This window comes from Pomacea canaliculata, linkage group LG3 (assembly GCF_003073045.1).
Source record: "Pomacea canaliculata isolate SZHN2017 linkage group LG3, ASM307304v1, whole genome shotgun sequence".
Taxonomy (NCBI): domain Eukaryota; kingdom Metazoa; phylum Mollusca; class Gastropoda; order Architaenioglossa; family Ampullariidae; genus Pomacea; species Pomacea canaliculata.
This window is the reverse complement of record NC_037592.1, coordinates 5,711,797-5,737,393: the sequence shown is the minus strand read 5'-3', so window position 1 is coordinate 5,737,393 and position 25,597 is coordinate 5,711,797. Positions and strand designations below refer to the sequence as shown.

The window sequence follows — 25,597 nt, the reverse complement described above, 5'->3', positions numbered from 1 at the left end:
ACGAAATGGCCATCCGACACCACCAGGGACCCCAACCTTAGTCACGAACGAGGTAACGTTACCTCGGAGTTAGCTGTGAACCGGAAGTATTGTTGCGGGGCTCCTGTAATTGAAAATGGCGCAAACCTTGGAGATCGAATGATAATCTAGAGTTCCTCGTCTCGCCAACGGTCCACAACTACGATCCAGAAGAACATGGGCTAGGGTTGTAGAGATGGAACGAAAAGGAAAGCAAGAAAAACAGAAGAAACTGCGCAAGAGAAAGAGCAGTTGTACCCTGGCATCCCTCCAGCTTCATCATGGTCACGAACAGGAGGAAGAGAAATGAGTTACCATGGCAGTGTAGCAGCACAGTACAGTAAGTGCAGCAAGAGGTCAGCGCGTGCAACCACGGACTGCCACGGCACGTCCCACGTGCTAATTACGTCGCATGCCGCCAGTCACAGACTCACATCGCCGACCATCTCAGTGCCAGCCAGATGCAAATGAGGGCAGTTCACTTCCATTGATTCGCCGCTAATAACCAGCTGGACTATGAGCCACGTCTCCTGCTTTCTTCTGAGATATCTACCGCAGGACGAAAACATAAAGCGATCGAAGCCACGTAGATGGCGGCTGACGAGCGGTGTCACGTGACTTGAGGAGACGAGACAGAGCTGACAACACAGTGTTGACGTCATTATGTGAGGAGACTGAGACACCTTGCTACATCCCGCTATTTGACAATCCTATCTTCATCTTGGTTTTGTCGATGATGGTGATGGGGATGATGATGAGGAGGAGGGGAAGAAGGAGGAGGAGGAGCGATAACAACCTCTAGGTGCATTGAGTGCGTGCTGTAGTATGGTGTGCTGGTATTAACAGCGTAGTACAGCTGTTTTCACTAACCTAACCTTCATTATTTTTTGATCGACTGGGGCTTTTGAAATTGTTAAGAAACCTAATTAAGTGATTAAAGATTTTTTTTTGCGACCTCGAAATACTATACACTTTCTCAGGAACCCGGGCAACACACGGTGAACTAACGTCTTATTTATTCTTTGCATGCTCGTTAGTGTCCCAGTTAGATTATTTTATAATTAAAGTAAATTGTAACCGCAGTTTTTTCATTTTGTTATTTGCTTTTATCCACCACAACGACGAGAAATTATTTTTCCCTTTTGTACTTTTCTTGTCTGTTTGCTCGCTCTTGTGTTTCTTTGTTGTGGGATCTGTTTGTAGTCTCTCGTGTACAGCTCATTGATTCCCATCATCATCATCGTCATCATCATCATCATCATCATCATCATCATCATCATCATCATCGTGCACGACCCTTACTTAACCTCATGACCCTTGACATTTGAAACCTCATGACCCTTATTTAACCTAAGTTACTGAGGGCTGTCACTTCCTCACTAATTGTACATCCACAATCGAGGACCCACAGATTAGATGGTCCAGTTTTATCTCCAATCCAGACCGACCACGTGACACCAAGACCCTCTTCTCAAATCCTTTAAAAGGTTTCGATGTTCTGTGTCTACGCAGTTCCGACACCAGCAACACCAGCAACATCAGCAACATCAGCAACACTGTCAGCAGACTTTGCTCATACGGCTAAACACGATAAAAGGACAAAAATAATGACAAGAACAACAGACCCTATACTGTCCACAGTGAGTGCGCAATATGTCTCTTATTCACTTTATGGAGCGGATGTAACGAGGGCCCAGTAGGGAGGCTTTTGCCTCGTCTGCTCCACACAACTGTCCATTGATTGTGAGTGGCAGAGACAAGACCCAGAGATCACAGTGCTCCTTGTTGCTTGTTGTTTTTACATGAAATTGTTGGATTTTGTTTACAGGCTAATTACTAATTTCTTCAGACGAGAATTTGACTTTTATTTGATTTCAGTTTTTTTTTGTAATAATGGAAACTAAAAAAAATCTTGGCGCGAATTATGGATAGATAATATTTTTCTGTGCTATTTATAGGAAAGTAATTATTATTTATTTAAAGAAATCTTTGAAATTGTCAATATCTTTATTTTAGTCATCAATCTCGTCGTTTTTATCAGCATTATTATCTTATTCATCTCTTTCTGGTCATTTTTCTTTTTCTTCTGTGTGTGAGTGTGTGAGAGAAGGAAGAGAGATAAATCGTGTGCATCCTTTTCAGATCGAATACATCTTATAAAAAATTTCCATCTTCTATTTTCTTAATTAAGTCTGATTTATATATTGTGACTTTCTTTCTGTCTGTACGCCTGTTGTGTTCGGTTGTTTTGTCTGTCCGCTTCCGTCACTTTCCTTCTTTAAGGTCATTCACACTTTCATCTGCCCTCATCCCTCGGTTATTTTTAGCAACCCTCACACAAAGATGATTGATAGAAGCACTGTGCTGCACCTGACAGACACAGGTGTTATGGAGTTGTCCAAATATCTTGGTATCGTAGTTTGAGTTGTTTCATATCGACTCCTGTCATCCTAGATAAACACCGCATCGCCTTTATCGACGACCTGTTACCGAGGGCAAGACTTATCATTATGTCTGTTCCTCCACTGGGATATAAGATAACCATTCCTTATATTTCTTTTCCGTCATTATAGGGTCGAACGGTGATCAATGCTTTTTAATAGATGCTTGCCTCCACAATCGCGAAACTTTTTGGTGCAATGCGTACAATGAGAGAGAGTGGGTGGATGGATGGACGGGTGGGAGGCAGGTAGGTGAGTAGGTGGGGTTGACAAGTTTATAGGCTACGGTGACAAGGAGTCCCAAGGATGTACTGGCACAAAAATTAAATTTCAACAACTGACTATTTTATTAAGTCACCCATGAAATACTCAAGGAATGTCATATGAAACAGCCTTCCTCGTCATCTCCAGCAAATAAACTCTGACCTGCTTCTCCACAACTTGTAATACTAGCATCAAGTGTATTTACAGAAACTTTCCGACTCTGAGACCTCCTGTAAATATGTATTAATAATTACCACTTGTATATATATTGATACTTCTCTCGTAATACTTTATTTCATATTAGTTTGAAAACTTGGTTAATTCTTCTTCTGAAAAGGATGTGCTTAAAAGCATGTCTTGCTTGTGTATCTACCCTTCTACATTCACGGGATGGGTTGGCGATGTTGTTGCGGCCTCTGCTCCTCAGGAGCAACAAGGAATAAACTGAAACTAAACAAATATGTATGTCACGTCCACCCGCGTGCCATCAAACGGAAAGCAACCGTTGGCATTCTTAGGTTCCAAAAATCTTTGCAGCAAAGACTGTCACAACACAACTACTACTACTACAGTGCACGCCTTAAAATAGAAAAGATGTTTATATAGCAGTTCAGTCCTTAGCAGATGAGGAGGAGGAGGAGGATGTAAGACGTATTCCTGTTTCAGTCAGACACTATCTACATCCCAGCACGACAGCCCTCGTCACAGCCTCACCACACCACGTGCCGATCCCACCCTGGCTGCTGTTATGCAAACAAGGTTCAGACAGGGTAGAAATCTCTGATCGCATGCTCACCGCCCGGCACGTTTGACAGCCCGACCCAGCACCGGTCCAATCGGTGGCCAATAAGCCGACCCACATCTGGCTTTTTTCTTTTTTAATCGACTGTTCTAGAAAGGACGGGCCCCGAGTCAAGCGCTTCCGATGAGTTGGGCAATGACAGCGGAGAGAAGAGTGCCGGGATTCCGCTTGCTGGAGCAGGTCAATATACCTGGCCAGAGTCCCGATAACTCCTCCTGGTCTCTTGACAAGCACCAGGAAGAATAAACTTAAGGATCGGTGGGAACCCTACTTCATGTCCCTAATTAAATCTCTTTCCCAGCCAGTCCTTCTATTGACGGAGAGCCTCCCCCGGTCTTGTGTCGGGTGCGGGCGGCATCCAGATATGAAGAACATGGAACAGATTGCTGGCTGGCAACAAAAGCGAGGGTTTGGATAACACACAGATAGTTTTTCGCTCTTTCATTCACCAGAGGGCAGTTGTGTGGTTTGGCAAAGCCGTTGAACATGTCGTTGGTGAGAAGACAAGTGGAAGTCGTCAGATTCAAAGAGTTGAACGCTGGGAGTTCTCTAACAAACTTTGTCATATCTCCTTGGCTTCGTCGATTTTTTTTCCTCCCTGGGTCTTCGCTTGTCATATTCTCTCTAGTTCCATTCCACAGTTTGGCAAGAAGTTCGGGCTACAAAAGGCAAAGGAAACAGTGTGCTTAACACTATCGACTTCCCTCGTGTATTACACTCCAGCAAACTGAACATGAAGGGAAAAGCTTGGAGCAGTCTGCAGATAATCATTTTATTCATCCAAACCTGCGGCACTCGTCAGGCAGCGGTGTCCGACTTATGTCTGGCACACCTTGATTGTAGATATCGCTTTTCTTTGTTTTATATTTTTCTATTGTTTCTTTATATGTCTAGGTTTTGCAAACATATCTTGGCTTCTGATCTTACTTTCGCTTCATTTTTTTTCTTCTTGTCATTTTTTTCTCTCTCACATATATAGATATACTAGACTAACAAATAAGTCTTACCGCATGCTGTTATGTCATCTGCAAGAAACTAGCTATTCTTTTGGGGCTTTTTGTGAAAGAACTTATTTGTTTCAATGTTTTATTACATGTGTCACTCCAGCAAGGCTGAAGTTTTTAAACAAAGACTCATTTCACCAAGACTGGCACGAACGAACGATTTGAAAGCAATTCTATTTTTTAATGTACAGCGCAATATATATATATATGAAAGAGAGAAAGAATGCTGTTTCAGGAAAAAGTATATATCTATGATGTTCGGAACTGAGGAGCAGACGACAAAAACACCAGCAACAGTCGACATTGTCTTTTTGTAGAGAACTCTTATCTTAGAAACGCTGGAAATACGTTTGCGAAGAACTTTGTACCTGATCTGTCTTTATTTCCTTTTCTTTCAAAAAAATTTCCAGTTCTGGTAGCTGCTGGCTAATTTTAGCGATATCTACCCGCCTCCGATTGTTACCCGTTTCTGTTAGCACGGTCCTGAGAACAGTGACTGCCAGCACCACCACCACCAGAGACGAGGGATGGAGAGGTTGCAGCTGTCGCTCTGCCTGACAAAGTGTCTACAGAGCTGGAGATGCACAGATAGTCAGGTGTAGGTGGGTGTCAAACTTTTGTGTAACATTGCAGCGATTGTTTGCCAGAAGCTTTGCCCGTGGCGTGTGTAACAGTACTCGGGGTGGAACAATGACACAGACGTTTGAACTTTATTTAAAAGTCAAAGATGATCGAGCCTAAGCTTCGACTGAAGATTAAAAAAGGTCCAAACGGAATTGACTCGACAGACTGATAAATAAATCTTCTCCATGTCAACATTTAATGGGCAACAATTACAATCATTGCAGTCAACGTTGTATTATTATTGATTCTCTATTACATAGTGAACATATTTGTTAATTTGTCCACGGGCATTATTGTTAATAAAATACAAGCGAAGGGGTCAGTCAGCTTTCTGTTGCGGATCACCTGACATGTCGAGTCCTCATACAGCTGCTGGATGATGATGCAATGAACTTTGGTGGCAACCCGCAGTGCAGCATCAACTTCCAGATGGTTTCCCTATCTATGGAGTCAAATGCCTTCTCAAAATCTACAAATGTTATGTAGAGTGGCGACTGACATTTGATGGACTGTTCAGTAATATTGCCTAGTGTAGTGATTTGGTCTGTACATGATTTACCTTGAAAGCCTGCCTGGTCTTGCCTCAGTCTCTTGTCTAGGACAATCTTCAGTCTACTTTGGTATACAACTGTAAAATGTCTTACAAAAATAATATAATTTTTTTTCTATCCCTGTCCCTTTAAAATGTTTTTTTAAAATTTAAAGGGTATTTGCGTCTATTTCGGTATACTTTTAGTCAAAGACATCAGAAGTTAATAAGTGTGTTCTATTTATAGACACTTCAAACCCTGTGGTAGAGATGAAAGAATGTTCAAAAGCCAGCAAACAACCATAGACCGGCTGTTAACTGTCATTTTTTCCTCGCTGCTTTCATCTCTTTCCGCAGCAAACTGAACCCTTCTTCAGCTATTTCTTACTTTGCTTTTGATGCTTGTTTAATGATGTTGACAGGTTTCCTTTTATCATTAAAACGCCGCAGCTCCCAGTTGAAGACTTCTATTCTGGCTTTTAAAACATCCAATGAAAACATGAGAGGCCGACAACTCTTGTCTCAAAACTCGGGTCAAAATTGACTGAATATTTACGAGGAGGTGGTTTTTACTCACTCAAAGCCTTCAGAGCAGAGTCAGTCAACCTGTGAATAATGCACCTAGAGAGAGAGAGAGAAGATTTAGAGGAATGACAGAAATAAATCCACCTATATGAGGACAGAACTTTACTTAGTAATTCACATTATGTGGGCAAGGAATTTTACACTGAAGAAGAAAGAAATATTTATAGGGAAGGAAGGTAGACATTCGCCAACACACCATCTACTGGTTTCACTAATAGATCACACCTTTAATTAGAGATATTCAGGTGCTCAGTTTACTGTCGGCAGCCATAGCTGTTCAGTAAACACTGTGTTAAGGCTTCGAACAGATTCTGTGTCGTGGCACGAACATGTTTTTAGAGTAATTACTGGCAAGATGTGTGCTACTAAAACGACAAGCATTGATTTTCCAGTCCACTGTTAGCAAGAATCTCATAAAAATTTTGCTTTCTTGATAAAGAGTTTGGGTGGTTCTGAGATCGCTAATTTCTGTTTTAGTATTTCTAGGCTCTGTAGATAATTTTCGTTTCAGTATTTCCAGGCTCTGTATATTATTTACAATACAATGTTATTTACTGGGATAATGCTACAAAACATTAAGATGGAGTAATTACTGGCAGGTGACAAGTTATAAAGTGATGAAAGTGTGTCTGCTAATAAGGCATTCAATAAAGAACTCGCTTTAATCCTTTATACAATTCTAATTCACTGAATATTAAGATGTGACTATAGTTACATCGATATATTCTTTCTGTATATTTTTCTCTAAAAAATTATATCGATATTTCAGCCCACTCGATGGTTCCTTGGAAAGGTTTCTTTACATATCGAAATCAGTACAGCTAGTAGTTTTCGAAATAAATAGGTCGAGTTATCTTTCATATCGATTTTGTTTTGTTTTTTTCATATTTTGATCAATAAAATAAGTACTTAATAATTTATGCAATTAGTATGAGGCGACTTCTCTCACTAATTACCTAGCAATTACTAGCTACTCTCATCAAAATTAAAAAATTCTCGGACGAAGCACACATGTGCAGGTTTGAAGTGTAGTTGACTGATCTCATTCCTGCACCTGAATATTGTCCCCGTCCTGGTCCACGACATTCCTGCCATCCAGCATTTCAGCTTCATACAAGATCGTCATTTGCTACTTCAGTGGCCTCCCCTTAGTTCAAAGCTCTCTAAGCGATGTACCAGGCTACTCGAGTGTCAAGAACAAAGAAGCTAAGACCATCTGAAACTCGATGAGCTTCAGAAATGTAGTATCTCTTAAAGGTCGCCTTCAAGCACTTTATCCTCCATCACGAATATCTCTAATGGACATTTAACCTGTCTGCTGAACATGAACTGCGACTTGCTTTGAAGCCTTGACTGAACGTGGGAGGTGTTTATGAAAAAATGTGTAAACAGTTTTTTTAATACCAATGTTTATAAAAAAAAGAAGACATGTTAATGTCAATGATGATAAAATGTAGAATTCTTATGATAATTATATACTTCTAAATATCTTACATCATGTTTATTTATTGGTGACTGTATGTGTCACCAGTGTTTTATGTTTTATGAGGTCTTATGTCACGTGATGCACATACAGATCATTTATATACATACACACACACAAGGATGCGAATGTTTATCTTCCTTCTCCATATACATTTCTTTCTTCTTGAGTGTAAAATTCCTTACCTACATAATGTAAATTACTAGCTCAATTCCTGCTCTCACATAGATGGATTTCTTTCTGTCATACTTCTAAGTCTTCTCTCACATATCCACACACATGTGTACAGTAACCATGAGCTACCACAAATAAACCCAAGCATATTTACCAGAAGGAGAAAATGTTTGTTTGTGCCTTTGACCCAGCTGTCCTTTGTTCTTTCTATTTGTTTACTCTACTCCTTTCTAAGTTCTTAGACAAGCTCTTATTGCACCAGACAACCAAGACAAGCTTCTTAGTACAGTTGTTGTTGGGGATGGTTGGGTGGTTCAGAGGGTGTTCATTCAATAATTTGAAATTTTTCTTTTTAAACCGGCGAACATTCACATTTTTGTGAGATGCAGCTGCTAAAGCTGACAAGAAGGTCGTCGTTTGATTGGGTTATGGAAAGGGCAGCACGTGTGGACATGGCTGACAATATTCAAGACAAAATCACTTGGGAGCTGACAAGAAGCAGACGGTGATGATGGCTTTAGACTTCAGTCCCTGCGGCGCCCCATTGACTACATCGCCGGAACCCAACGTGCAACGTAAATTAATTTTCTGAAAAGCAATTTTTGACTACAAAAATGCATTAGGTTGTCTTTTTTAATCTGTTTGAAGTAAAGCGAAAATCGGTTTTGTTTACTAGCTTACAGTTTACAGGTTAATGCTATGCATAACTTGACAGTCCAACAAACGAATGTCAAATACTAAGTCAAGGAACAGAGATTCTAGAACATGATCGCAGTTAAAATAATATGTTGGAACCTTCATCTTTTGTGCTGTTTGTTATTTAACAGCTTACAACTTTTTTTGGCAGTAGTACCTCTGTTCCATTCTGCAGACCAAGACAAACACATTTAGTTTACAATTCTACTTTCAAACAAATTCAAATATTGAAAACATCAGAGGTACACACCTGTCCAGCATTCACCTATCTGTATCTCTCTATACGATGTAGACAGGGTTGTGCAATCGTTGATAATTCTGCTTGCACAGCTCCATGTCCACCAAGACCTCTCAAAGAGGTTGTTTTTTAAGCATGTTCAGGCAAGGTTTGCCAGGTCCAGAGAGGGCCATACAAATGTTTTCAGCAGTGTTGAAAGACTTTGTTGTCTGTATGACGGCAGATGGATTTCTGGCATTGATTTTCTCCTGGCGATTCTCATTCACTTTATGGCTTAACCTTCGCTTTGAAAAAACTACAAAGATATCACATGCTTCTCCTTCGGGACGCGCGAGGGAAGAAATTGTTGGCAAGTGGCTGATGTGTATTGCAAGCAACTTTCTCAAGCTCCTCTCTTGGCTTCTGTCATACAAACTGTTTCCATACATTGGTAAACAACCCTTTACAATTGCTCGGGGTGAACAGGCCCAAAAAACAATTGTTTTCTTTAAGTCAATGGTATCTCCATAAAATCTTTATACAGTCCTACTAAACGGAAAACAATGAACTCCGCTTACCATCAAAGGACGAAAGTAATGCAACAATTTATTTTGAAGAGAGTAGTGTTCAATATATTTGTTCAAAACACTTTTAGACACAACACTAGCAAAAAGTCCAAAAAAAAATATGTTGGAGGGAAAAGTTTTGTGTAGGGGTGGAGGGTTCCTTTTTTGGGGGAATGGTGTAAAAGAATTTCCCTTTCCATTTTCTACATGGCTGACGCATCCCAGTGTACCGTCGCCCTATTTTTCTGCTCGGAATAATTTGGAAGCAAACGGGGTAATTATGTGCGGGTTGTTTCAGATGGAAAATGCACACCTAAGTACAAGCGACTTAAACCAGACGCGAGGGCAATTCTCTCCCCTCCAAAGTCTTCCCCAGCGCCTGATGAGTTTCTGTCAGGTGTGCCTGGCGTGGGCGCCTCACCTCTGGCACGTGTCGGCAGGTTGAGGAGAGTCCGGGCTGAGCAGCCTCACTCTCAGCTCGCCTTTCTCGGGCCTTGAGACTGAGTTTACAGCACCGGAATCACAACTCACAGCCCGACATCCAGGGCGTTGGCGGTTTGTTGAGAGATGGAGAGGTCTGGTTCATTCCTTCACGTCAGTCTGTCCCTCCGTCCGTACGTCCGTCTGTCTGCCTCTCTGTTGGTCGGTCGGTCTTCTTTCTCTCTTTTTAACACTTTCGTGACCCTAAGTATTATCCTTGTATTGTCCTTATCTTTATATTTTAATTATCATTTGTTTCTGTCTATTTTTCTAACTGAGCATACTTCTGATCATAATTCCCCACTGGGATTAATAAAGTTCATAAAATGAAAGCCAGTCAAAGAATAAATAAATATTTTCGCACTCTAACAGTGACTGCCCAGCATCCAGCTTTGCCTGAGGTTATTACCTGGGAGTGGAATGGTGTGGTTAGTGGAAGGTTAGTGTGTACAACAATTCACTATACCATTTGTATTTTTTTAATTATTCAGACTTTAACCAATTGATAATTCTTTCTAAAGAAAAGCAAAGTTCACAGCAAATTCCACTGACAAGCAATTTCGATTTTACAATTTCGTGTGCTAAAAATAATCTGAGATTCTCACTTCATTTATATTCTGTTCGTATATTCTGTTCTGTGTTTACCTAATGGAGAAATAGTTCCCAAAGGGTTCTGTCATTCGAACAGAACTTTGCAAAAAGTGGATTTAAACTTAGTGAGATTGCAAAAGGGATCATAAAAGATAATTAAATTCTTTTGTGAAAGGTCATCAGACATGCATGTTGCTGTATATCTCTGAGAACAAGAAGTATGAAAGATGCGAACTCGTTTTTTTCTGTCGCTTGGACAGAGTAGATGTGAGCATGCATTAGGCGCACCTTCGTCCTGCACACCAGGCATGAGCATGAAAAATCGAGTGAACACTAGTCACGAACCTACACAAACATCGTGAATATAATTGACAAACAGTAATGCATGCACTGTGTACAGTTTCAAAGGGCAGGTATGAATTGTATATACACGGACACACTCACACACACACACACACACACACACACACACACACACACACACACACACACACACACACACACACACACACACACACACACACACACACACACACACACACACACACACACACTATTCTCCAATGCAAGCATGCACGCACGCAAACATGTCGGTGGCTCAGCAACAGAAAAACCTCAGTCAGCGATGCGTGCTACATTCAGCAGGCGGGGCCCCTCTTTTTTCCATCAGCCCTAAGCCCATCACATCGCTTCGCTGACTACTTTTGATATTCACTTATTACAGTCCGATTAAAAGTGCATTTCCGGTGCACCCTCACATTTTTCTCCAATGTCCACATTCAATCTTCTCTTTCACCATTTTTAAAAATTTTTGCACCTTATTTTCTTGTAATTCCTACCCATCACAACCACTGTACCCACTTTGTCATTACCTCACGGAAATTATTACATAAATCGGTGAATTCCATAATATGCTTCTAGCGCCTGAAGTCTCAAATTAAGACCAGCAAAGCGCATTGGTCACATCAACGGTTACAAGTTATTCCAGAAAGTTCTATCAGAATTTCCGCATCCAGACCTCTCTCTTTTTTTTATTTTATTTTTTTTATTTTTTTTTTTTTTTTTTTTTTTGGTTAAGGGCTGGGATGGTGGGAGCAGAAGATCAGAGAAGAAGAGTTAAGACTACTTCGCAACAGTCGCAGTATTGCGCAAATAGCCATTATTACAGCCACTGGTTCCCGAGCTCCTGCAGCCACTCACTCGATAAAAGGTGATTATGGGGAGGATTAGCTCACCTGTCTGGAAAAACTGCGAAGTCAGGCGAGTACAGGAGTGTAAAAACTGTTGTGTGACAGATATCAAACGATGTTGTTGCCAATACATGTTACATACACATACACTGATATCAAAAGATATTACTGTCGGAACATGTTACACATAGCCAACAAAGTATTCTCTATTGTTGATTCAGGTTAAATTTTTGTTTTTAGTTTAATTTTAATGTTAAATTCTTTTAGGCTTTGATATGAAAGAGAATGTGCTTTTTTTAGATAATTGCTCCTTCATCACAACTACATTTCTTTATATTCAATTCTAATTTAAACATTATTTGTTCTTATCGTGTGTGAGACACTGTTCTAAACATTACTATTCTATCTTAAGATAAGGCCCTATTAAGCTGTCTAGAGTGCAAGGTGTTACTAACCACACCTTTCTTTGTGCCAGCTGTTTCTACCTCCTCTTTTTTGCTGCCTCGGGTAATTCTCTAATCCTCTGTGTGAGTCGGGTACCTCTGTCCGACAGCTCGGTCGACTGGATGAAGTTTGCTGTGCCACACGGGTACCCAACTGCCATGACTTCAGGTTCGTCAGTACTTTAACCACTTTCCTATCCGATTATATATTTATATATAAGAAAACGGATAGGTGAGTGGTTAGGACACGACTGTCATCTCTCAACAATGGATGCTAGGCTTCATAGAAAACTGGCGAAGGCACCTCCCGTTGACCCCGAGAAATCTGAGGTCACAATGAGCGACATTTACCCTTACAGGAATTACCTTACCTTTCCCTTTACATCTTTGTATATCTTTCTATATTATACATATACTTTTACTCCTCTCTTTCTATATTTCTGTTTTTTGCCAAAATGATGCCTGTCCAGATTTATTATTCTATAAGATTCATATTATGAAAAAACTTAATTCTAAAGGAAAAAAAATCCGAGATAACAGTTCTCTCTGTTATAATCAAGTCTGTTCTCGCAATGAATAAACACAACATGGTAAAGTTTCATTAAGGGTGGATTAAGAAGCCATGACTGAATGAACTTGAATGTATTTTGTCGTTTAAACAATTACACGTGCATGCTGCTGTGAACATTCGCATATTAAACAATCCTTGAGAACTGCTCCCTTGGTATCGTGATCTCGTAGTTAATTCTTCGTCATTTAATTAGCTGCCTTCGGTCTTCTGATGAACTCTTTTGTTATGAACATATTGTTACTGTGGTGTGGATGTTAGCACATCCCCTGGCATTACTGAAACAGTCAAGATGTCTACCTTTGCCATCTGTCTTCTAGCGAGTGATTGTTGCATGCTTGGTTTGATTAATTCACTTCCTGCTTTGCTTACTATCTTATCTCATGCCTGAATAAAGGCGGTGCCCATCTGTGCCACGGTTAATCTCTCTCTTCCTTTCTCTCATCATCGCTCATTCATTTGGTCTCTTCTTTTTTTCTCTCACTTCTCTTTTCTTTTTTTTTTTCTTTTTTATCTCTCTCAGGTCACTTCTTCACTCATTCTCTCTTTACCCATTCCTCTCCCTCCCTCATCCCAGCGTCCTTTATTCCATTCATTCATCCTTTGCGATGCAGTATTTTGAGATCAAGATTTATCCAAGGCGTATGCACACACTTCATGGTCGGCTGATCGAAGAGGAATGCACGCGGGACACTCAGGTGCCAGGAGGAGAAGTGTTGCCAGCAGTCCTACTACAGGCTTTGAAACCACGTGCGCAGTTCCAGACGAGGAACCACACGCCCCTGGGTGACATAATTAACCAGTAAATCATGTCAAAGTTATCTGCTTGCTGTCTAGATTTTCAGCTCTACAAACCTTCCTTTAATGTTCTGGAGAAAGAACGCTTTCTCAGCTTCCGCAACCGCCATCATACTTGTCTCTGCCACCATCTTTCTCTTTGCCTCGCAGACTTCCTCCATCTCTCTATCTCATCCACACTTCCTCTCTCAGAGAAACCAAAAGAAAGGTGCGATATGGAGAAAGAAAACATCAAATCATAGAACAAGGAACGAGAACAGTTCTGTTTTTTTTTCAAAAAAAAGGTGTTGTGTACTGACAGGCTAAATTTCGTCTTCCAGCAAGTCAGATGGGAAAATACTCATCGGAAGACGGGAACAATTATGAGAAGGCTGATAGAATTACACGGAAGGGAGGGGGAGAGTGTACATTCGCAATTTAGTTTCCTTTTTTTTTTCAGCGAAAGGGAAAAGTGAATAGCTTACTGTCGTTTTCAGTCGAGGGAAACAAAACAGATGCTATTTCGTTCAGGGGCTCCAAACAAAATCCAATGTGGTGAGTGACGAGTGCCTTATCTTCTCCCGGCTCTGCTTTTTTTCATTCATTTATTTTTTTGCTGAAGAAAGGGAATGATTTTCGACTTTTCTTCAAGACTGAAAACGGTTTGTTGATGTTAGTAACTTAGTGGAACAAGAACAGAGGGTTTAAAAGTCTTGGTGCATGCGTTGTAGGAATTGTCATCTTGAGGTTTCCTGGAGAGTGAGGTAGTCATCCGGTATTTGTCACTGCGTTGGTGTGTGTGTTTGTTTGTGTGCATACTCCGTTTTATATGTTCATGTGTACCCTTTAATCCTCTTACTATTGCAAAAGAAAGTATCAGAATTAAAATTAATGGAGAAGACAAAATCGTACAAAGACCAGGGACGTTGTCATCAACAGATTGTATGTTATGAAAAGGAATTAAGACATTAAATTCCAATACAGACCCGAACATTGAGAACATAACTATTATGAATAGTTAAATACATTCTTTATACAAAAACAAACCAGGTTTTCTCCACCTAATCAATTTGACAGAAACACACAACAGAAGTAGCCACAAATCAAAATAGCAACAGACCTTCACCGATGTGGGAAGCAATAGTAGTAGAAGTAATTGTTGTGGTGGTGGTAACAAAAGCAGCAAGATAAAATCGACCTTTCTGCTAAGAATGGAAGCTCTATATTCTGAGACTAGTAGAAAAGCAGTAAAAATAAACACGAGTATCAGTAATCACTTCCCCTTCTGTCACCGCAATCACCATGTCAAACTCTTTTTCGTCGTTTTTGAGCGGCCACGTTCATCAAGAGTGAACCATTTCCGAAAATTCTTAAATCAGAAAAGAAAAGTTTGCAAAAGTGCAAGGTAAGGCATTATAGACCTAAAAAAAAGAACACAACAGACAAAAAAAAAAACAAAAACAAAAAAAAAAAAAAAAAAAAAAAAACAACCGAGATAAATGGACAATCAGAAAGACTAAAGAACAGGACGAGATCACAAAAGGGAGAAGACAGAAAGAAGAGAGGAAAAATACAAAGTGGCCACGGCATCCTGCAGACAAGAGAAAAAAAAAGAAAGTGTCCATCATTGTCTAGGAATGTAGGATGAACCTTGCAGTTCGTGCTTGAGTTCAGTCAGCCTCAAGAAGGCTACTTACTGGTCGAAAGAAAGGTTGGCAGAGGCTGTAATGGCGGCCGTCAATGGCGGCTGCTCAGGGAATATTCGATACAAGTTCTGGCCAAGCACTTCAACTCGCAAAAGGACACTCATAAACATACTCTCGCACCGCACCACGCGGTTTATTTCTATGGCAACCAATGATGAACTTGCACGCAGATAAAGGGAATCACGAAAAGGTAACGAGAGCAGTTTTAATCGCTCTCTCTTTCTCCTTCTCTCCTTCTCTCTTTCTCTCCAGCTCGATTTTGTCTATTGTCGCTAAACTTTATGACATCCTGATTGCAGGTACATTAAAGTTTATAAATACACATCAGTATTATAATTACTGCCCTGTATCTGTTCATTTTCGTTGTGTTGATGACTTTTAAGGTTTTAGTTTATTCTTTTAAAAAAAAAATTGTTTTTTCTTCGTGGAAAGGCTACACAAAAGCTGATTGTTAGTGCTTCCTGTCACCATGGTTACTATCGTTAATAAAGAATTGTCATCATCGTCCTCTCTCTCTCACACACACACACACACTGTCATTGTAAGATTTAAAACTAGTCAACGTCTTGTAGAGTCACGTGATCACAAGACAAAGTCTCATTAACCAGTTTGGTGTTATCGTGAACAACGTGTCTCCCATCCCCATTATCATCTATAAACAACCCACCCACAAGAAGTATATTTTCCCTGGCAGCTTGCGTCTGCCAAAACAATGCCCCCTGTACAAAGCAAACACTCAGCCCTCCGTGTGTTACAAGCTGTTGTTCTGCGACAACTACTTCCCCCCAACACTGGTTGTTACTCCGATGGTGGAGGTAAGACAGCCTCGTATTGATCCTCCAGCTGTGGGATTTTCTCTCTTTGCACCGATTTTCTTCTCAGCTCTTCCTTCCTTCCGGTCCTCAGCTCATTTGTAACGAGCTTTTCGCAAGCCTCGCTCTCGCTGAATCGTTGTCGAGACTGAGAGCGCAAAGAAAACTTTAAAGCAAATATATACATTTAAAAAAAGATAAATCGTCAAAAACAATTTTTCTTACTAATAACTCACTGATCTGAAAGGAAAACTTTCCTTCTCGATTTCTGTTTGCAGCTCTCGTTTGTGGAAGGTGATGAATGGCGTGAGAGACATTTTCGAGTTATCTTTCTTGACAAAAGCAATCTCAGGGTTGAAAACCTCACAGTTTCATTAGTCAGGTGGGGGAAAAAATTTCTAGGGGTGCAATGCTGAACTGCAGGCGGGTGCTGAAAGACGGGGGTAGGGGAGGGACCTAGTGGGTGGGTTTAAGGGGTAGAGAGAATGGGATATGACGTCAGAAAGGCAAACCTTGCGAGAGTTGCTCCGCCTTAAGCACCGTTCAAGCTGCCTTTATGGGAGCTGATGAGGGACATCCAGAGAGTTTAGCGGGGTAACACTTATTGCTGGCTATGATATCTCAAAATCCTGATGAAGACCACACACACATACACATCATTCTAGCGATTCTAATCTACAAACATCACCATGTGCAGAAAGAAGTCAACATCAACACACTTCACCGTTCACGTGGTCAAGGCTTCAGCCAATGGTAGTGCCAAACCCAAATATTACTTATGAAGCTGTGTACAAAAGCGATGTCACGTGTTTTTATTTATGTGCCTGACGATTTTTGTATGCCGGGGTTTACAGTTACAGAGACAGGTAAACACCATTTATCGTTCAGCCTTTGGGAATGACTAACAAAATTACTGAGGACAAAACAGAAAAAAGAATGTTTATTTGTTTGCTTGTTGACCAAGTAGGAAAAGAGGGAGAAATAAATAAAGGAAATACCACTTTCACCTTTATGCACTCATCCTTTTCTAACCTTCCTGCTGCATTTTTATCGTGAATCAGCTTCATTCTTTTCAGCTCTGAATGGACAGTGAAACCCGCTACAGATGTTTCCATCGAGAGGAAAATAGACCAACCTAACATTCCTTCAAAGATGCAATACCTGAGTCAGGAATGGTCAACTTCCGAACTGTAGGATTATGGTTAACGATTTTGTTGTGGTTTCCTCTTCTTCCCCGCCTACTCTCACCATGGCAACAGCCGATGCTCTCACAGCACTGGCGACCTTTAGTTGTTTTTTTCTAGTCACCGTCTACTCTCATTTCACCAGATTCATTTTTTACTCCAGCTTGTATTAGATGCTAAACCCGATTCGTCGCACTTTTCTCTACATCAGATAAATAATACAATACGGACAAATCTCCTAAAATTTAATAACATATCTAACAAAAGACAACCTTTGGTCCCATGAGTAACACCCGGACTGTTCTCATCACTTCAGTGGTCTCCTGTACCATGCTACGAGCTGTAATCAAGTGATGAAGACATAGATAGACTATAGATATTTATGCTGTTTCATGTTCAATTATTGTCTTGAACCCACACTAACAAAATTTAACTAAAGCAGTAGCATGAAGTAAAAGAAAATTAAAGATGGTCTGGAGAAATGTTTTTACACTGAGCTCTTCCAGTCACTGAGGAAGAGAAGGTTGCATCCCATCAGCCCTTTCAGGAACGAAGGAAGAATTGATATTAAATGTCTCTGTGGACAGACAGGCAGACAGATGAGTGAAACAGATAGGATACGAGGCAAAGAAGTAAGCAAAAAAAGCAGGTGAAGGCATCAGACAGACCACACAAGACAGATAATTAAGCACCGTGCAGAAATTTCACAATCTATTTTGGTCGTGCCTGAGGACGAGGCTAGAAAGATAACTACTACAGCGATACACAATGTAGACTCTCCATCAAATGGTCTGTGATTATCTGACGATTATCTGACGACCTCCTTCTCGATAAAGCAGCAAACCTATTATCGCTGAAAGTACAACTGCTCCATAAATAGCGGCTCGGGTATCACGTGCTCCACCTCCGGTCTTTGCGCCATGTTTGTCCGTTTTATCACAGTTGTACTATGAATAGCAGTGAAGCTGGATTGAGAGAGACGGATAAAGATTTCAGCTTATTGACAAAGGATAAAGATTTTTGTTTGTGGACAGGGAGAAATTAATGATAATGTTAATGTAAAATTATAAGATGCACCACCTCTCCTTGTAATTCTGAATCCACTCCCGCTGTTACACTAGCATATTCTAAGGACCAGGCTTCTGTGGGAAGACTGCGTGGTCAGAGACAAAATGAGAATAACAATAACAATTTTAAATGTACAAGAGTTAAATAATGTAACATAGCCATTGTCCATATGTGAAGCGTACTGACATATGTACTGGTCTCTGTAAGTTTAGGACAGGAAGGTAGCAGAGCGAGAAATATGATAAAGACAGAGACATTTCTTCATTTACCAGGGTGGTACGATAATTTAATCAAACAAATTTACTTTACCCCTCCCGCTCTAAAAAAAAAAAAAAAAAAAAAAAAAAAAATGTGTTCCTAAGTTGCAAGAAAATCATTCAGCAATAAAGAAAACAAAAACAAAAAACAAGTGACGCACACAGGTGACATTTCTACGTTTGTATTATTCGTGTGCGTGTGTGTGTGTGCTAGCCCGCGAGTGCATACGTGAAAGAGAGTGAGAAAAAAAGTTATCCCAGAATTCACGTGAGCTTAACCTCGTTTCCTTTGTTTTAGAGACGAGCTTCAATTTCACGCACGAGTGCTCTCCCTTGCTCGCCAGCGACATCACGCGCGATGTGTTCTAGCAAGGGGTGATAACTTGGTTATGCTAATCGAAGCGGGCCGAGGTTCGCTTATGAGCTCGAATCCAAGTGTCCAGGAGGACGAACGGTACCCTGAGAGCTGAAGGCCCTCCTGAAAGTTAGGAACAGGGGGAGATAATTGCCTTCATTTACGACACCTACAGCAAGACTCCTGTGAGGACAATACTCTTCTCAACGCGGCTTTCCACACAGAGTTATCCCTCCTGTAGAAGGAGGTAGGTACACAATGTCTAACACAGTTTTAAGTACGAGCTTCATCCTCAAACAGTTCTAACATCGGAAAGAGACAGGATGTGGTCCATCCGACCCACCTAAGTTTCACCAGCGTTGGGTCTCCAGAGAAGCTTGAATAATTCGAAAGTATAGACTAAATAAACAGAAAATGTGCGGCCACAAGAGGACGGAGAAAAGGTGTTATGAATGCTTAAACAGGTAACATGAAATTAGAGCTAAAAATACAAATGAAAGGTGACTATGTGGAAGAAGGTAACAGAGCTGATTAGATGAGTAAACTATGGAAATTATATTTCATATACAGGGTAAATAAAGATGGAAGACGTGGGGTGACAGAATGTGTCAGGTACCCAAACACTTGCTGCACTGGTGACTGTGTGTGACACCTTAAACAGAAAGTGGAGACTGATGGTGACAAGTCAAATAAAGACTGGCAGTAATAATACTACATGAGGCACAGAGACATGACAGTGAGAGAAGCAGGCAGTGACAGACTGTGTAGAACAATAAACAAAACAATGACTGGACCATGACTAAAATGACTGGAGAGTGACTAGCTGAGTAAACTGATGACCGGCAAAGTTCTGACCACACCAGCCTCCACACCAACAAAAGGCAAACGAGCTCCGCAAAAGAGGAATAATCCATTAAATTCGTTTGTTATTAACAAGAAAAAATACTTAATTTGATTTTTCTCTGAATTTTGAACTCTTTAAGAACAATTGGACATCCTTCGGTCTAGGCTTTCACCTGGTGGGCTTTGCGATTCGTGGAAATCAATTGACAGTCCGTAAGCACTTAGTCGATAACCTGCTGTCCTTTTGCTTGTTTTTGTTTGTTTGTTTTGTTTTGTTTTGCTGAGAACAAAACAGGAACAAGAAAGTATTATTTGTCTCAAGTCTCTTTACCGTAGAAAGATTGCAACAGCAGCAATAAACACAGCAGTAGCTCAAGAAGAACAACAAGAGACGTAAATGCCACGTGCGGGTCACGTAGGTAGTGAAGTAGCAAAATGCTGCTGATGACAGACGTGACAACCGAGGTATTATTCGGACCAAAAAAAACTATTCTGAAATTTAAAGTGCAGAAACTAGTTCCATGTAATTCTGAGAATTAATTTTATTGATTACAGCGAATATTCATTCAAGTCCGCAAATCGTCCGTCGCTGCACTGGAAATACAGGAAATCATTTTGATTTCGCTTTGTTGTAACAGTGGCTTGTGATGTTCGCTGAATGTTTTTGTCCTGTACTTGTCTTCGCTTGTCTGGACGTAGTTGTGCTCGTCCTCACTCGCCTTCACTTGCATCCATCTTTACTTTCCTTCACTTGCATCCATCCTCACTCGCCTTCATCCTTCAAATATCCTCACTCGCCCACATTTACTTGCATCCTTCGTTACTCCCCTGAATGTACTTGCACTCGTCTTCACTCGCCTGGTTCGCATTCTGAAGAGCTAGATCATGTGCACACAGAATCGAGAGCTCTTGGTGGTCCTCCAATGCAAAAAAAAAAAACTTCCATCTCTGCCTCTAAATAAAGTACCTGGCTAGGGAAACACAAACTATCGCAGGTTCGCAAGTGTGCATGTGTGTGCATGCATTTAGAGTTTTAAAAATAGTTAATGAAGTAATTTGTTTACTTATTCACTTAACCACACACCCACACACGTGTATGAAGTGACCTTTGTTTACCTTTTTACACAACAATAAACATCCACGCGTTCTCGATTGCACGATTACAATTTGTTATTCCAAATATTTCCTCTGTTTTCCACACAGAAATCGTGCAGAGCTAATAAACTGTGAACTAATAAAATCGTAACATTAAAATCTGTTGTAGTGGTATGTAATCGTATGTTAAATGTAAAATAATGAAAGTTGTTCAGGTCGCTAAATAATAGACAATCATGTTGGCGTCTAATTTAGTCGCTTTTCATCGACATTTTAAAAAACTAGAAAGTTCTTATCACCATAAATATTTTTTAATGTTGTTTACAACCTCTATCATCGGTCCAGGCGTGCAGTTCAAATGAAACGAATAACTTGGCAAAGCAAATTGACAATTTTTGTGTGTCCCCATATTCAGCAAATTCTTATGTTTAAAATCATTGATATCAATTTATATAATTTATAATATTTTTTAAATCTTTACCTTAATAATAACAATTTCTAAAAAGTGTGACAACCATGTAATTTCTTTTAATGTCACTTGTTTTGTCAATAATTTTTTCAAGCCTTCAACCAATCATAGCTGCTTTAAATATTGTATGAGAACATAAAATGTGTTTATATTTCATGTAGATGTAGTCTAATTAGTGAAGGAGATTCATTGAAAATTATCAATTTTTCCTTCCTGCCGTCTATTCCAAAGTGTTGTTCTAGTTGATATGTTAAGATTGTCAACATCTGCATGTTTTAAACTTGTATTTAGGGGGGAAGACGGGGCAGGTATGACTTTGTTCAGACAGGTAGAGTTCATCAGGTAAGTATCCACGTAAAAAGACCAGGATTTTCATAACCTTCACATTTGCTTTGTTTGGTTTCCTTGGACACGCTGACAGTTATGTTCTACCCGACAAAAGGAAGGACGAGAAAGTTAAACTCGGTTATTTCCAGTGCTACACTACTTACAGACAACATAGTTCTCGGTATATTTTGTTTGATTTCATCGCACACACCTACTACACTTTGACTACTCCTTTGATGTCTCTAAATATTTTATAGATAAAATAATGTCGAATGAAAACTATTCTCGCTCTCTCGTTTTTCCTGTATTCCTTCTTGATGGACTTGCACATGTGTGCACAGCTGTGTGAGAATGAATGCATGAAGTGTGTTTGTGTGTGTGATAGAGAGAAAGTAGAATTAACCAGAGTGTAGTAGGGATATGTACATACACAGAAACATGTGCATCAGACAACAGGTGAGGTGGTGATTTGACTGAGTTCTATTTTCTCATTTACTTCTTTAGCACACAGCATGGTTCTATCATTTAGTCTTGTTTCTTGTTACTCATCAAAATAAAACATTTCAGTTTTAGTCACTTTATTTATCTTTCTCTCCCCTTCTCTATCTCTCTATCCATTTCTTACTCTCTCCCTTGCTGCCTCTCTATCTCTCTCTCCCTCTTGTTTCTCACTCTCTTTTGATTTGTGGGGATATAACCGCGGAGAAAAAGGTAAGTGCTGGTTACTATAACTTATATATTTTGTTTCTACAAATTCCAGAAAATTGTAAAATCTCAAACCTTGGCTGTACAAAAGTAGCTGGCGCAATAAAAAAAGAGTATATATGATGTCTCTCTGGATGTATATCTTTCTTTCTTGAACAAGAAATGTTTTCCTTGTCTGTCTTTCGAACACATATTCGCACACAGACAGAGAGAGAGAAAAGAGAGAAAGAAAAATAGAAACACAATGCTCATCTCCAACACATCTCTCCCTGACACCATACAAACTTACCTGAGGCTTGAAGCAGCAACCCCAGCACCGCCACCATCGTCGCCAGCACCCACGATCCCGTGGCTGCACACTGTGTCGCCATGCGATCCATCACAGGTATGGAGACATGGTGGTGCTCACACCCGGCCAGCCACCTCACCCGGCTCACACACCCGGAGGACAACTGTGTCTGTGTTGCGGCTCGGACCGGCGCTGTAATTATCACAGTGGTAATTGAACCCAATCATTCCGTCGCATGAAGTGGAGGAGCTGTGCTTATCTCCCCAGCAGCTTCTCCCAGCAGTTCTCCCCCCGACACTCACCGCTGCCTCCTGCGAGGCGTTGCCAAGGCCCGCAACTCTCTAGCGGAAGATGTCGGAGTGGTCATTCCTTTCAAGACGGCGTAAGCCTCTTGTAGAAAGACAGCCCTAGCACTGCTGCTCGTCTGAAAACAAACACACCACATACTTTGTCGATCTTTTCATCAAAAGGTCCATCAAAAAGATTCTACAACAACCAACGTCGAAAAAAAAAACTTAAAAAAATAGATACCCACTTCAGAAAAGTAATTGAAGATGGAGAGGATGCACTTGGTTCATTTATTTCACCATTTCTTTCCCTTTTTTTAACCTCCACTTAGGAAGGAGAATAAACATGTGTTCGTTCTGAGAAGAACACTCAAAATGTCACTTCGAATCTTTCTCCGTGTAGTCGGTGGCAATATTTGCTGTACCTAGCTAGTTTTCTTTTCTCTCCGCGTGGGTATATTTCATCGCTGGGGCAGACGGCTCAAGCATGTTACCAAGGGAATAGATTTTTCTAAGTCTACTAAGCAAATAAGAGGATTGCACTCAATTTGTTCTCGGACAGGAGCTCGTCAATATTTTCTATATTTTTCCGCAGCAATTCGTGTTATCTGACATAAGAGAGCGGAAGATTAAACGCACCTTCAAGCAGGTCCTGTTACCTGAAAGACGGATTCACTTTCTTGAGGATATAAAGACTTTTCCAGATGTGGCTTCTCTGTTTGTTTGAGCCCACACAGCTTCTCCTGGATGTCTTTTCCGATCGACAAAAACTGTTTTAGCCTTTGGAGTCACTGAAGCATAACAGTAATAAACATGGCGATCTCCGAGAACTTCTTTTTGTGTTTTTACTATGCTCGAGTTGGTCGATTGTTCTTCAATTGTTGATTGAGGATTATCGAGAAATATCCGACTTTTCGTGTTACCATCTTTGTTGCAAATCCTTGCTGGTTAATCAATGATAATGAAGAGCCGATCATAAAATTTAGTGTCAGGTCTGTCGATGACATGCCCGTTGTGTCATTGTTAACAACTCAATATGCTTCCGCGCCAACGACAGGTGAGGAGGAGAAAAAAAAAAACTCACGCCTGCCAGACGCACAAAAAAAAGGAGGAGGAGGATGTTCTGTACTATTTCACATGTCCGTGTCGGAGAACATCTTTATTCAATCAAGTCTGCCAAACGCAAGTATGCGAAATGCAAGGAGGAGATCACTCACTTGTCAACCTTCATCCAACGAACTTTTCTTTTCTCCCCTGCTGTGCCACTCCGTCATGTCGGAATGTTTCTGTCAATCACTTTCATCGCTCATGTCTGCTTTTTGGGGGGAGGAGGGATGACTAGCGAATGGCAGAAGAACGCGGAACATTTTCAAACCAACAAAGGCTTTGTCAAGCTCCAATTAAGCGGCCATTTTCCCCCCGAAAAGAGACTGCAACCACACAAGGATGCTTTACCCAGGAATAAACCTGTTTCTGTGGACAATCCAACGGGTATTTCCCTGGCAACTACCACTTGCAGTTTTTTGATTGCGTCACTGTCCTACCTCACTGAAATTGAGGTGTCTTCTTGCCTTCCGCTGGCAGTAGTGGGGGTCGTCAGCGGGGAGGAGGCGATGCATCCTCGTTTTCCAACGGCTGAAAAAGCCGCAAGGAATGATTGCCTGCTCTTTACAAGCTGGGTCTTTTAAAAGCGCGATGGGATGAGACAGAGATGGCTCCGAAATGCCAGAAGACAGAAGCGGACGGCGGAGCAGGATGCAGGCTAGTGAAAGAGGGACTGGCGGAGGAGCAGACGGAGGAAAGCTGTATCGGCGGTGGAGCGATAGCGGAGCCTGGCTTTGCAGGCGCTCGCCCTGCTGCTGAGTTAGCAACGGTAGGGGATTGCCGAGACCACGTCTGCTGCAGGATCGATGGCGCAATAGTCTCGGCCAGCCTTTGCCGTGGGTTCATCATTCGGCCAAGGAAGTTGCTTGACCAAAATCCCTTCTCACACTTTCGCCATCTTTGCCAGTTTTGTGGATATTCGGATGAAAAGATGGCTGAATGAGGAAGGAGAGGAGACCGTGTCATGATAAGTCTATAGATGTATTAGTTGGAGAGGACTCGGGGGTAAGGAAGAACACACACACGACTCAGAAAATCACAAGGAAGGAAATAGGTATGGGTAGCTTTGATTGGTTGGTCGCTTACTTGGTTATGAACAGTCAAAAAAAGATATTTGCTCGCTTGCTTTCCGCTTTAAGATTATTTACTTTCTTCGATTACAAACATTAGACGTTCTGGTTCTTGAGAAAGCGTCTGTCTGTCTGTCTGTCTGTCTGTCTGTCTGTCTGTCTGTCTGTCTGTCTGTCTGTCTGTCTGTCTGTCTGTCTGTCTGTCTGTCTGTCTGTCTGTCTGTCTGTCTGTCTGTCTGTCTGTCTGCACTCTATATATATATAACCGCTATTTTTCTTTTCATTTAAACCAGTAGCAGTAAGCAAATGTATTTTGAACTCCACACAATGATCTACGGACAAATAACAAAATCAACAAGCGCCGTTATTTACGAGTGTAACTACTTCCTTCACCTCATTCTTTTTGTACAACTCCATCTCTCTCTCTTTATATATACAGAGAGAGTTGCGGCCCCTTGCGCATGCCAATCCTTATGTACACGGTGGGTGTCTCTTATTGGTTTTAACATCAAGATCTCCGTAGAAAATCTTTTCAGATTTTCATATTGATTTTACTGTGCAAAAAAAATACGCC

General features: G+C 40.8%; 1 protein-coding gene across 3 annotated transcripts in view; it reads right to left on the bottom strand.

The window, feature by feature from the left end:
- Positions 1–24,943, bottom strand: part of LOC112560105 — a 55,479-nt gene extending 30,536 nt beyond the window's left edge. Inside the window, exons 1-2 of one of the 3 annotated variants that reach the window (XM_025231687.1) lie at positions 23,098–24,943; positions 22,563–22,986 (exon numbers count right to left, since the gene is read on the bottom strand). In XM_025231687.1, the coding sequence (XP_025087472.1) occupies positions 22,563–22,653 (91 nt within the window). In that variant the 5' untranslated portion in view covers positions 22,654–22,986; positions 23,098–24,943. The remainder of the gene's footprint in view (positions 1–22,562; positions 22,987–23,097) is intronic. The other 2 variants (XM_025231688.1, XM_025231689.1) reach the window with 2 other exon arrangements.
- Positions 24,944–25,597: the final 654 nt, after the last annotated feature.